The sequence below is a fragment of the Harpegnathos saltator genome, unplaced genomic scaffold (genome assembly GCF_003227715.2).
Source record: "Harpegnathos saltator strain DR-91 unplaced genomic scaffold, Hsal_v8.6 scaffold160, whole genome shotgun sequence".
Classification (NCBI taxonomy): Eukaryota; Metazoa; Arthropoda; class Insecta; order Hymenoptera; family Formicidae; genus Harpegnathos; species Harpegnathos saltator.
The window spans coordinates 818,405-830,763 of record NW_020229940.1 but is presented as its reverse complement, the minus strand read 5'-3'; the positions used below and the strand labels follow the sequence as shown (position 1 = coordinate 830,763).

Here is a 12,359-nt window from a genome sequence, read left to right as displayed (position 1 = left end):
GTCCGGCGTATTGAAGCTGCTTATATGGCTGGCCTGTTGCTGACTCGTGGCTAGCCAAATGCCACACAAGATCCGACTATGAATATCGGCCTAAGTTTACACGGCTGCCTAAAACCGGTTTAGTAACTTCCAATGTTATAATTACGATATTAAATATCATATAAACACCGATATTACAACATCACTTGTATTGGGTATGAGAATAAGTTTTCACCCTTTTCAGAAAGATATCGCTAGTGGTGCTAATTTCGTGTTTGATAGTTGTGTTTTGAAGGTGTATTTGTGAGCTTTGAATCGCAGCAGTAGACATTCGTTTGAAGCCTAAACATCATTTCTTTTCGTGTCAAAAATGGCAACGTAGCCCGCGCGGTACCAAACTCGTAAATCGTATGATAAAGGATTAAGTAAACTAGTTTATTAGATTAAATAAACTATGCAACTATCATTAATATTGTAGATAATTTACAGAATAATTTAAGTTTTGTAATACAATTCATTCTTGTTATACAATTCCTTCATGAACATTTCAAACATTTATTTCTAAATTTCTATTTACATACTGCTTGTATATAAACAAAGTATACATGTTCATAACTTTAAATAAAATATATATTTGAAAAGATAAAAAATAAAAAAAAATTATTAAATTAACATCAAGAGGATAAAATAAAAATATATTTGTACATAATTTTAAGTAAAATATGTAACTAAATTTTACCTAGTTGTTTATTGTAGAAATTGAAGTACAAATAATACAGAACGGTTGACTTGAAAATATACTTGTATTAATTTAATATTTTATATTAATATTTAATATTAATATTTTGAAAAAAATAGTCATAAAAATTAATTATTCTTAAACCTCTTCATTTAAGAGTTTCACTTAAGTAAGTTTCACTTAAGAGAAGAAAAACTGGTAATTTTATACAATTTTTAATACTCTGTATCTTTGGAATGAAGATATTATATTATATTATATTGTGTTTTATATTATATGTTTATACGAACTTTGTCTTACGAAATGATTTCAAGAATGAATTCTTAAAACATTAGATAATATAAGAACATCCTGGGGACATGAAAACACTGAAATGGAAGCTGTGAAATCAGCGTGAGATGAGAGAAATCAATTCTGCGCAACGATTCTTTTTCATGTCTTTTTTTATTCACATACATAATTAAAAGATCACATGATAGCACATACTATATTATAAGAAATCACACTATAGCATAAACTGTCGGAAAATTATAATATTAAATGCAATATTAATATGTACTGTCACATCAAATTATTTTTAAACTGCTGCCGTTTCCATGTAAAATCAGGCATAAGTGTTTCTTCCAAGAATGTTATGCAGTTCGAGCCATCAACTAGTAATATAGAATGTGTCCTTGTACCATATTCTTTTCCAACAGAAACAAAAATTGAACTATGATCTTCATATCTTGTTGGACATCTGCTTTGTAACTCAGGATCTGGTAGATGCCTATAACACATGATTTGAGATACTGTTATCTATGCTTCATGAAGAGAGTGCAGCATAAATTATATTTAAAATAGCATTTTTTTTATTATTGAATTCCCGAAATAGAGATAAAAAAATATTTTCATTTTATACTCATAATTCACTATTTTCATTAATTCCCAGACAGCATCGGACATCCAATGGATGTACGTTTCACGTCCAATTTATATCTGTATGTCCGATTTACGTCCGTGGACATAAATTGGACGTAACAAGGATGTTCTTATTGGACATTGGACATGTAGGACGTCCGATATACGTCCATCGGACGTACTATGTCCGAAGTTGTGACAAACGTATGTCCTATGGACGTCTTTTGTAAAAAAAAATGGACATATAACAGACGTCCAATGGACATCCGTGTGCTGTCTGGGTTTAGATGTTATTTCAAATAGTACTTATACTAAAAGCCTTATGTAAAATCAATAACAAATATATGTCTTATAACCAATATACGTTTTATTACACACTTGAATTTGTGATTTACCTTTCTTTTGATTTTAAGAAATTAACGAGTTTTTCAATCAGATTATTTTGGTTTGAGATATCTGCATTCTTTACAATAACTTTAAATTCTTCTTTTCCTGTTTCAACTTTCTTATAAGGATAATCTATTCCACTATTTCCAATACCTATAATATCACTGTTACACATCATAGGTCCAGTACATTCTACACAACTGTTTAAATAATGTACATTGGCATTGCTGGAAAAGTATCATTTATTATAACACTGTTATTGCTATATTGAGAGAATATCAATGAATTGTATTGAGAGAAATATCAATGAAAGGGCGTAGAAGAGAGTATTTGCAAATATACTGAGTGAGTCAGTTAAAGAGTTACAGATTTATATCCCGGAAACGAAATATTTTAGAGAAAAATGTATCAGACAAAAGTTATAATTTCAAGGGGGACATAAAACAATTATATTAGTTTGTTTACAGATGGCGCCACTTTTGAGATATTCATTATGGGATTATGTGAATAATTATCCCACTGTTCGATGGGCGGAAAACTTATTCTTTTTTTGTATATATATAAAAGTTTATCTAAATCCTATATACATGACACTTATAATTATTATTATTATTATTATCACTGCATCGTTTTTTCTTTGATCCTGTGAAATTCCCGGAATTGGTCTACGTCGACTGGTTCCGTGTGGTCTTCCCGGTCGAGTAGGAATCTAGTTCCTTTGCGAACTTCGGGGATAGTGGTCGTCTTCTACGATGACCTCAGATATTCAGGCTCCGTAGCGGAGGTCTAGTCTTACGAGGAGGACTCAGCTCTATGGAGCGTAGTAGCTACGGTAAGAGGGTGACTTCTTGCCTCGAGTCGGATTGGTGATGTTTCCAGCATGTGACAACATCGTCGTCCTGGAGACAAGGGAGTCTCTAGCGGCTCAGCTTCAGGAACTCGATCTCGAGGTAGTCGAGCGGGTGATGATTGCTGAGACGACGAGGCTATCCTGGGCACCGCTAGGGGTGTCCCAGGACGAAAAGTACACTCGGGGCCGAATAGGTCCTCCAAAAGCAGGCTTACACCCGTATTCATAGTCAGGCCGTATATTTAAGGCTTTCTTAAGTTTATCTTCAGATGGTCTGTAGCCAATAAAATAATCTGTGCAGCATCTAAAGATCGATATAAGGAGGCCTCAAATATAAGACCTGACTATGAATACAGATATTAGGCGCTGCTGGCCTGTTTTCTTCCTGCCGGAGGAGTCTTTTGCAGTCGAAATGATGGCTTGCAAAGGAGCTCATAGCTCACCAAACATCGTCTACACAGGACGTAAGAGGAACAGCTCGCAGGCGTGTTCGAATCTGCCCACACAGGACGTAGGAGCAACAACCCCGCAGGCGTGTTCTTTCTCTCCCACAGAGAGATCGCACTTGTAAAGAAATATTTAATCTCCATTAGAGACACTTTTCGAGTACGGTCGGATGAGTGGTCAGACCGCCCACGGTGTTCCTTATATCCCTGCTTATTCTTGACTGTGAGTGAGCCAGTGGGGCAATGTGCCGCCTGGCGGTGGCGCGGCGAACTATCGCCGGTCGCTGCTGCTATCCGCGCTATATATATACGTGTCTGTTCTTTATGGTGACGTCTCTATCAGTTGACCGCCACATCATCCCCTTCGTTGTGGTAAAGTTGGTTTAAAATGGATCTTTGGACAAGATATTCGGCCACTTCTAGTTTTTATTCCCGTCTTTATAGTTGGTTCCGGCTGTTGTGTTATTGCTGGAGTTGGTGACGAAGTTTCTGCTTGTTGCTCTTTGGCCATGGAAGTATGATCTGTCAAGATATATGCAGGTTTAAGTCGGTCTACTGTTATATTTCTCGGCTTACCTTGAATCTTGAGCTTGTAGATCTTAGGCGTTCGCTTAAGTATTTCGTACGGGCCATCGTATGTTCGTTGTAGTACTGGTGTTGGAGCATGCCTTACGAAGGCGTGCGATGTCTTTTCTAATTTCTTATACGTAAAAACTGCAGATTGTCCATGCTGCTTTATCTGCTGTAGCCTCAAATTTTGCATGGCTTTGCGTAAATCTTGAATAAAGGTATTGCTATCTAGAATTTTGTATTGCGTTTCCTGAAGGAATTCACCAGGTAGACGAATTGGTTCTCCGTACACCATTTCTGCTAGTATAGCCGTATAGCATTTCGGCGTAGACTATATGTCTTCCTTGATGACAGCTCGTATCCCCATGAGGACTATAAGTAATATGTCTATGTTTCGTGGCAGGTGAGTGGTTTTGAGTTGGCGATGTAGTCGTTCCACCATACCATTAGCTGCTGGGTAGTATGCCGTAGTGCGCCAGTATGTTGTACCTGTCAATTGGTTCAATTGTCGGAAGAGATCAACTTCGAACTGTCGTCCTTAGTTTATAGTGATCCTTGCAGAAGTTCCAAATCTTGCGATCCAATTGCTGAATAGCTGCTTTGCTACCATTTCTGCCGCTATATCCGAGATTGGAAATGCCAGCGTGTAAAACGGTCTACGATGATGAGGCAGTATCGTATGTCGACGTGTATGTGTTCAAATCTTCTTGTTGGTAATGCAAAATTACCGGTTGGCGAATGTACGTGACGGTTCACTTTTGCTTTCTGGCATGGAATGCAGAACTGCCCAGTTTCGACAGTCAGCTTGGATATGACACAACGCATACGAATCGTTGTACGATTATATACGAGATGAATTTTGCTGTGGTTTTACTACCTGGTTTTACTACCTGCATATGCCAGTCCGTGCAAGGATTGAAAAACTTGCTAACAAAATGGCTCTGTTACGAAGGGTCGAGCTAGAGATTTATCCGTGTCGCAAAAGATTTTGCGGTTTGACCCTGGTATTGATAGCTTCTCCAGCTTAAGTGATGTCTGCTGTTGGAGAAAGTCCTGCAGTTCTCTGTCCAATTCTTGAGATTCTGCTAGAGCTTCTAAATCGATTGCCTGCTTGATAGTCTCTACTCGGGATAGTGCATTAGCGACTACATTGTCTTTCCCAGAGATATGTTGAATATTTGTAGAGAATTATCCGATATACGTGAGATGTACCTACCAGAGTGAATCTTTCAGTAGGTTTTGTTGGAAGGCGTATGTAATTGGCTTGTGATCGATGAAGATCGTAAAAGCTCTTCCTTCCAGCATGTGGTTGTAATATTTCACTGACGCGTATATTGTGAGGAGTTCTCTGTCGTATGCGCTATATTTGGTTTGAGCAGGACTAAGTTTTTTGCTTAAAAATGCGAGTGGCTGCCACTCTCTTTTAGCGCGTTGTTGTATTACTGTTCCTATCGCTGTGTCTAAGGCACTCATGGTGAGTGCGATCTCTGCTGTAGGATCCGAATGCGCTAGGAATGTAGTCCGTGTTAGGCTTTCCTTACATGCCTTAAATGCCAAGTCATACTTCTCTGTCCAGTTGATAGGCGATTTTTCTTTTGTTTTCGGCTCCCTAAAAAGAGTGTTCAATTTTGCCTGATTTTGAGCAGCGTCCGGTATGAATCTCCGGTAGAAATTGAAAGTTCCCAGCAACTGTCGAAGCTGCTTGACAGTAACTGGCCTGGGAAATTCTTTAATGGTTGTTATCCTTTCTGGTGGAGGTTTTGTTCCATGTTGCAAAACCAAGTATCCAAGGAAGCATACCTGGCTAACCCTAAAGACGCACTTGCCCGAATTTATTAGTACGTCGCTGTCTTGTAATCGTTTGAAGAATTATTCTAGATGTTCCTTATATTCTTCTTCAGATATCGAAGTCAGGATATCGTCTACGTAGGCATAGCAGGAGTCTAATCCTTCGAGCATTTTATTGATAAATCGCTGGAATGTCTGAGTTGCGTTTTCCAACCCGAAAAGCATGTACAAGTATTCGAAGAGTCCGAATATTGTTGTGATTGCAGTCTTCGGAATATCTTCTTCGTTAACAGATTTTTGGTTGTATGCTCGTACGAGGTTGAGCATTGAAAACACCTTCTTATTGTGAAGTATTTGTGCGAAATCTTTTACATGTGGGACCAGGTAGCGATCTAGTACTGTTCACGTATTCAGTCGCCTATAGTCTCCACAGGGTCTCCATGCATTGCCTTTCTTTATGACCATGTGAAGAGGAGATGCCCACAGACTCTTGAATAGTCGGATGATTCCTTCCTAAAGCAGCAAGTTGAATTGCTTTTGCCGCTCTTAATTTGTCCAGTGCTAGTCTGCGGGAGCGACATACCTCAGATGGTCCTGGTGTGGTTTGTATATATAGTGTCTCGTATATAGTGCTGGTTGCTTCCTTCCTCGAGAAAATAGTAGGCTACGTAAGTGCGGGGTACTTTTTTAAGAGCCTGTGGTATTTGTTTTCCGCGCTAAGCATTTTTATAGCGAGAATGTCGCTAGTACCTAGTCTTCCATTGACTTTGAGACCTGTTTTTCCGTCGAGAAACGTCTTGGACCTTAGGTCAGGCAGCAGGTGATAATGGACCAAGAAATTTACTCCTATAATAGGCTGAGATACATTGGCGATCATGAATCGCCATGGTAATGCACGTCTTAATCCTAGCTGCGGTTCTAGGGTTATCCATCCGTACGTTGGAATAAGCGTTCCATTTGCTGCATATAGTGTTTCTGATATAGGTTGCAGAGCGCGGGTAAATGCTCACATCAGAGCCAGTATCTATTAAGAATTGTTTCTTGGTCTATTGGCACGTTTATACAGGGTGTCCCATTTTAATGTCCCCACCCCAAATAACTCTTCAGTATTGGAGTTTCAAGGAAAATGATATCAGTAAAAGTTGTAGGGATTTAAGTGAGCTACCTTATGATGACCTTGACTTTGACCTCTATTTTCAAGGTCATTTGAAGGTCAACGTGCGTTTTTTAAATGGGAACCTTTATTTTTTATTACACTGTCTTTTTCTACCAATTAATTTAAACAACTTTTGTCTGAAACATTTTTTTCATTTGCCTAATATTTTTTGAGATATTTGAGGAAAACTTGATAACTTTTTCAATATTTAACTTACGATAGCTCGCTAACTATTTGTCGGAAGAAAAAGTGGTACTAGACTTTTCTGCTCTATTCAATCTCAAGAATATATTGTTATAATAGCGCCCTGACTTTTGTTAACTTACTGACTTTTGAAAATTTCAAAATCATCAAATTAACAAAAATATTGTTCATTTTCCCGTATAATGCATAGATTCTGAGATAGTGGGGGCGTCCGTTACTTTTGGAAAACTTGATATAATTACATACATTATATACATACAGGGTGTCTTAAAAATACCGGAACCCGGATAACTTTGCAAGATCAAGTTTTCATGAAAAACTTTAAATACAAAAGTTGTAGAAAATCGAGTAATGAACTTGATGGTGACCTTGAATTTGACTTTGGTTATGACCTTCAAGGTCATTTAGAAGTCAACTTGCGTTTTTTAAATGGGAACTTTATTATTATTTTATTTATTTTATTTATTATTAAATGGGAATTTTTTATTACACTGTTTTTTTCTACCAATTAATTTGAACAACTTAAATACTTGTCTAAAACATTTTTTATTTGCCTAATATTTTTTGAGATATTTGAGGAAAACTTGATAACTTTTTCAATATTTAACTTACGATATCTCGCTATTTGTCAGAAGAAATAGTGGTACTAGACTTTCTTGCTTTATTTAATCTCAAGAATAAATTGTTACAATAGCGTCCTTTTGCGTGACTTTTGTTAACTTACTGACTTTTGGAAATTTCAAAATCATCAAATTAATAAAAATCAGGGCACTATTGTAACAATATATTCTTGAAACTAAATTAAGCAAGAAAGTCTAGTACCACTCTTTCTTCCAACAAATAGTTGGTGAGATATTGTAAGTTAAATATTGAAAAAGTTATTCAGTTTTCCTCAAATATCTAAAAAAATATTAGGCAAATAAAAACATGTTTTAAACAAAAGTTGTTCAAATTAATTCATAGAAAAAAACAATGTAATAAAAAATAAGGCTTCCCATTTAAAAAACGCAAGTTGACATCCAAATGACCTTGAAGGTCATGGCCAAAGTCAAATTCAAGGTCACCATCAAGTCTGTTACTCGATTTTCTACAACATTTGTATTTAAAGTTTTTCATGAAAACTTGATTCTGCAAAGTTTTCCGGGGATTCCGGTATTTTTAAGACACCCTCTATACGTTAATGTATTATGTTACATAGAAACAAATGCTATCTAAAGGACGAACTAACATTTGTATATAAAAAATGTTATATAATATAAACATAACACACACAAACACATTTGTTATAAGGATGTGTCAGAAAATATGGTCAACTGACTAAAAGGTGAAAGAAATACTTGAATGTAAAGTTTATATAAACTTTTTTGTATTTGCTAGAGTTTAGTAAATACAGCACTTCATACGGTTATACAGGAAATATTAAAGTTAATATTTCAAAAAATATGCATTTTTAAAAAATGTTCCACATATAAGATATAGATTTTTAAATAACGTATTATTATTATGTAATATGTAGTAATAATATGTAATATTATGTAATATGTAGTGTTAAATAATTGTCAAGGTTACATAAAAATTACTTTAAATTTTTTAATTTTAAATTCTTGTTATCATTTTTCGAGATATTAAGAGATTTCAACACTTTTTTTCTATATACCAGTATATAAAGTGCTATATTTATTAAATCATAGAAAATAAGAGAAAAGTTTATACACATTATATATTCCACTGTAGCTTCTCTTTTTATTTCCTAGTTGATTGATCTTATTTTTCAACATACTCTTTATAACATATTATCTTTAATTTATACTACTGTTATATTGCTATAACTAGGATGTAAAAAAGTGATATAATAGTTTTAAAAAGTTATATTACTGTTTTAAAAGAATATTAAGTAACTTCACATATTAGTAACTTTAATAGCAATTATATATATATATGTATATGTGTGTTATTTCCATTAGATGATAATTATATTCTGTGTTAAGTGGCTATGTTAGGCTCTGTGTTAGCTAGATTCTGTGTTAGATATCCTTATCAAATAATTTAGAAGATCCTTGTATAATTATCACATATTCTTAAAAACCTGTGCTTCATTTCTATGCTTCAATATTAAACATACAAAATAAAACAATGTTTATATATACCAGGTTGTGAAAAATATAAATAGATGAAAAAAATGAATTAAATAACATCTAACATGTAAAATGTAAATAGATGAAGAAAATAAAATTAAATAATGTCTAACATGCTGTAAACATCTAACCTTTATTTAATGCAAGTCTGAGTCTAAATTGAATTCATACAAAAATCATAAATTCATGTATTAATAGTATATTATACTTCAGCTTCCTTGTATATAAACAAATATATACAGGGTCTGTCAAAAGTTTGGGAATGGCTAATAATTTCAAAAAATAATGATTGTTCAAAACAATATTTGAAACAAAAGTTGTAGGGCTTAAAAAAAGCTATCAGATATTGACAATTGTTTGACCTTGGAATGACCTTGAGAAACGTTACCAAGGTCGACATAAAAATCTGAAATGGAAACTCTAATTTTTTATTACACCGTCTTTTTTCACCAATTAATTTGAACAACTTTTGTCTGAAACATTTCTTTATTCGCTTAATATTTTTTTAGATATTTAAAAATAACTTGGCAACTTTTCCAATATTTAACTTACAATTTCTCGCTAACTGTTTGTCGGGATAAAAAAATGGTACTAGACTTTTCTATTCTACTTGGTCTTAAGAATATATTGTTACAATAGCGCCCTGACTTTTGTTAATTTGATGATTTTGAAATTTCGAAAGATCGATAAATTAACAAAAAATAGAGCATTATTGTACCAATATATTCTTGAGATCAAATAGAATAGAAAAGTCTAATACCATTTTTTATCCCGATAAACAGTTAGCGAAATATCATAAGTTAAATATTGAAAAAGTTACGAAGTTATATATTATTATAATGTATATATTAGAATTTAGATATAACAAAAATAAAAATGAACAATATTTAAGTATCGATCAAGAAATATGTCCTTGAACATACTGAGGTTAACTGATGTTTTTGAAAATTTTTTTGTTAATAACTTTTTTAAAACAAAGAATAGCAGCTAAAATTTCATTAAGATTATTCAGAATTATAACTTTAATATTTTTTAAGCCCACTGATATTAAAGTAAAGTCATCTCTATTCTGCAAAATTATCTAATATTTTCATAATCTTGAATCAAATTTATATTTAAGATCAAATTCTATTATTAAATTTTTATCTTATTGTTCTGTTTAATGTAATATTTACTTAAAAGTATATTTCATAATAACTTATAAATATATTACGATTATATTAATTATTTACATACTTTAAATCTAATAGGACCAAACAATAAGGATTGTATGGTTGTATATTAATATTTTCTTTGTGTAATTTGTTCAAGTATAATTCTATAGAATCATTGGAAGTAATAAAATTTTTTATCAAAGAACCACGGCTCTTTCTTGACATATTAGGTACACCTTCTTTGTTAACAAAATTTAAAATAATTGCAGCTTTTCCTTTTGTTGATAGGGCTAACCAAGTTCCACCTTCTTTACCAGGTTCCATGTCAATACCTAACATATTTTTTGTTTAAATTAAATATTACATTGTATATTTTATAATTCGTATAACAAATAATTAAAGAACATTATTATTTCAGATAATTGCTATAAATATATTTATCATACCTCCCAAACATTCGGGATGTTTGTCCCAGTAGTGAGCTAACAATGCAGGACGTTTATACATTTCATCTCGATTTGACGCAATTATTAATCGATAAGATCTAGCATCTGCATCCGGATTACGATAAATAAATAAGATACACATAACTGAGCACAATATTCTGAACTGTGATTTGATAAAGATTCAGAAGAAAAGCTCTTTATAAAGCACTATATATCGTAATTATCTCTTGGAGTTTTTTCTGTAATCCTGATAATGTTATCAGATAACTGGTTCATAAATTAAGATAATGTTATACGGTTTGTCTACCCATATGATATATATTCAACTGATGCTATTTGTTATAAAAATATATATCTATAGTTAAAATGTAAACTCTAAAATAGTAAAAACATATTTGGACAATGTGTTACATTGTAATATTGTAATATTTAACAATTAAAATTCTGGTGAATATAAAAGTACGAGCCTCCTCACCGATTTCGCTGAAACTTTGCACAATTGTGTATTTTAGTGCGTAGAACGCGATTTTGAAAGAAACAAGTGTCGCTCTTACGGATCAAAAATTATAAAAATCCGAAAAATGACACGAGGTTAGGAAATCTGTCATGCCGATAATGCAGAGACTAGTGGTCTGTTCTTTTTAGGCCGTGTTCCAAAATTCACTGCCAGTACTGAAAATATATAATTTGTATCACGCAAATTATAACTTTGATTATAACCATGAAAGAAGGAGGGCGTACTAGGTGGCGACGGGACGCCGTGCGTTCGGGACCTGCATCTTATTTTCATTTCGAAGAGAGAAAAATATCGAGAGCGCGGTAGTCGCTAGACCGGGAATCGAACCCGGGTCTTTCGCTTGCCAGGCGACTGCTCTAAACCACTGAGTTACCTGACGCTCCACGCTCATGACACTCTTCTCTCCCTAGATAACGTTAAGAGATGTCGTTCGGAGTCGCACTATTGAATCCATAGACATAGGAATATAGGGACAGAGCATAGAGTTGCGGGGGGGATAACTATTGCGGGACGGTGTGACAAGGTAGACTGTGCCTAAATCTAATTAGTGGTTGTGTCGTGTGTAAGTATTTGATATATACATAGATGTGTATGAAGTTGTGAGTGAAATTATGAAAAAAAAGACACATGCATAACCTCTGCAAAATACTGGCAGTGCAAATGGTTCTTATCATTTTGTTACATTTACTATTTGCCAGTGACAGCCAAGTCGTTGCATCACACACTCTGAATACGCGCACTATTGTAGCCAATGAAGCTTAGGCCCCTTGCACAATGCCAGGCAACAGGCAATAAGAATAAAAATAGACCAATCACAATCGACTATTACAAGAATAATCTATTGTGATTGGTCTATTTTTATTCTTATTGCCTGTTGCTTGGCATTGTGCAAGGGGCTTTAGGCACAGTCGCCCCCCGCATTTCAGTACAACTCCCCTCGCCTATCTTACGGGCTTATGCTCTGTCCTTATATTCCTATGACTATGGTGTGAGCAGAGAGGAAGGTGAAGAGCGGCCAACACGGCGTTTTCGACGACACCGATTTTCCGCACTAGGAAAGAGCGCCATCTGCATCCATTTTGAGAGGG

The 12,359-nt window shown here is 34.3% G+C and overlaps 1 protein-coding gene across 3 annotated transcripts; it reads right to left on the bottom strand.

Annotated features, from left to right (window-relative positions):
* Positions 1–1,143: 1,143 nt before the first annotated feature.
* Tango2 (transport and golgi organization 2) lies at positions 1,144–12,060 on the bottom strand. Of its 3 annotated transcripts, XM_011145537.3 has the most exons (6): positions 11,908–12,060; positions 11,230–11,426; positions 10,755–10,993; positions 10,391–10,640; positions 2,014–2,232; positions 1,144–1,487 (listed from the first exon to the last, which is right to left on the bottom strand). In XM_011145537.3, the coding sequence occupies exons 3-6, from the start codon at positions 10,894–10,896 to the stop codon at positions 1,280–1,282; spliced, it is 819 nt and encodes a 272-aa protein (XP_011143839.1). In that variant the 5' UTR covers positions 10,897–10,993; positions 11,230–11,426; positions 11,908–12,060; the 3' UTR covers positions 1,144–1,279. The 3 variants fall into 3 exon arrangements, with proteins under 3 accessions (XP_011143839.1, XP_011143840.1, XP_011143841.1); XM_011145538.3 differs by lacking the exon at positions 11,908–12,060 and having other exon boundaries at positions 10,755–11,001; positions 11,230–11,505; XM_011145539.3 differs by lacking the exon at positions 11,908–12,060 and having other exon boundaries at positions 10,755–10,859; positions 11,230–11,505.
* Between the last annotated feature and the right edge of the window lie 299 nt (positions 12,061–12,359).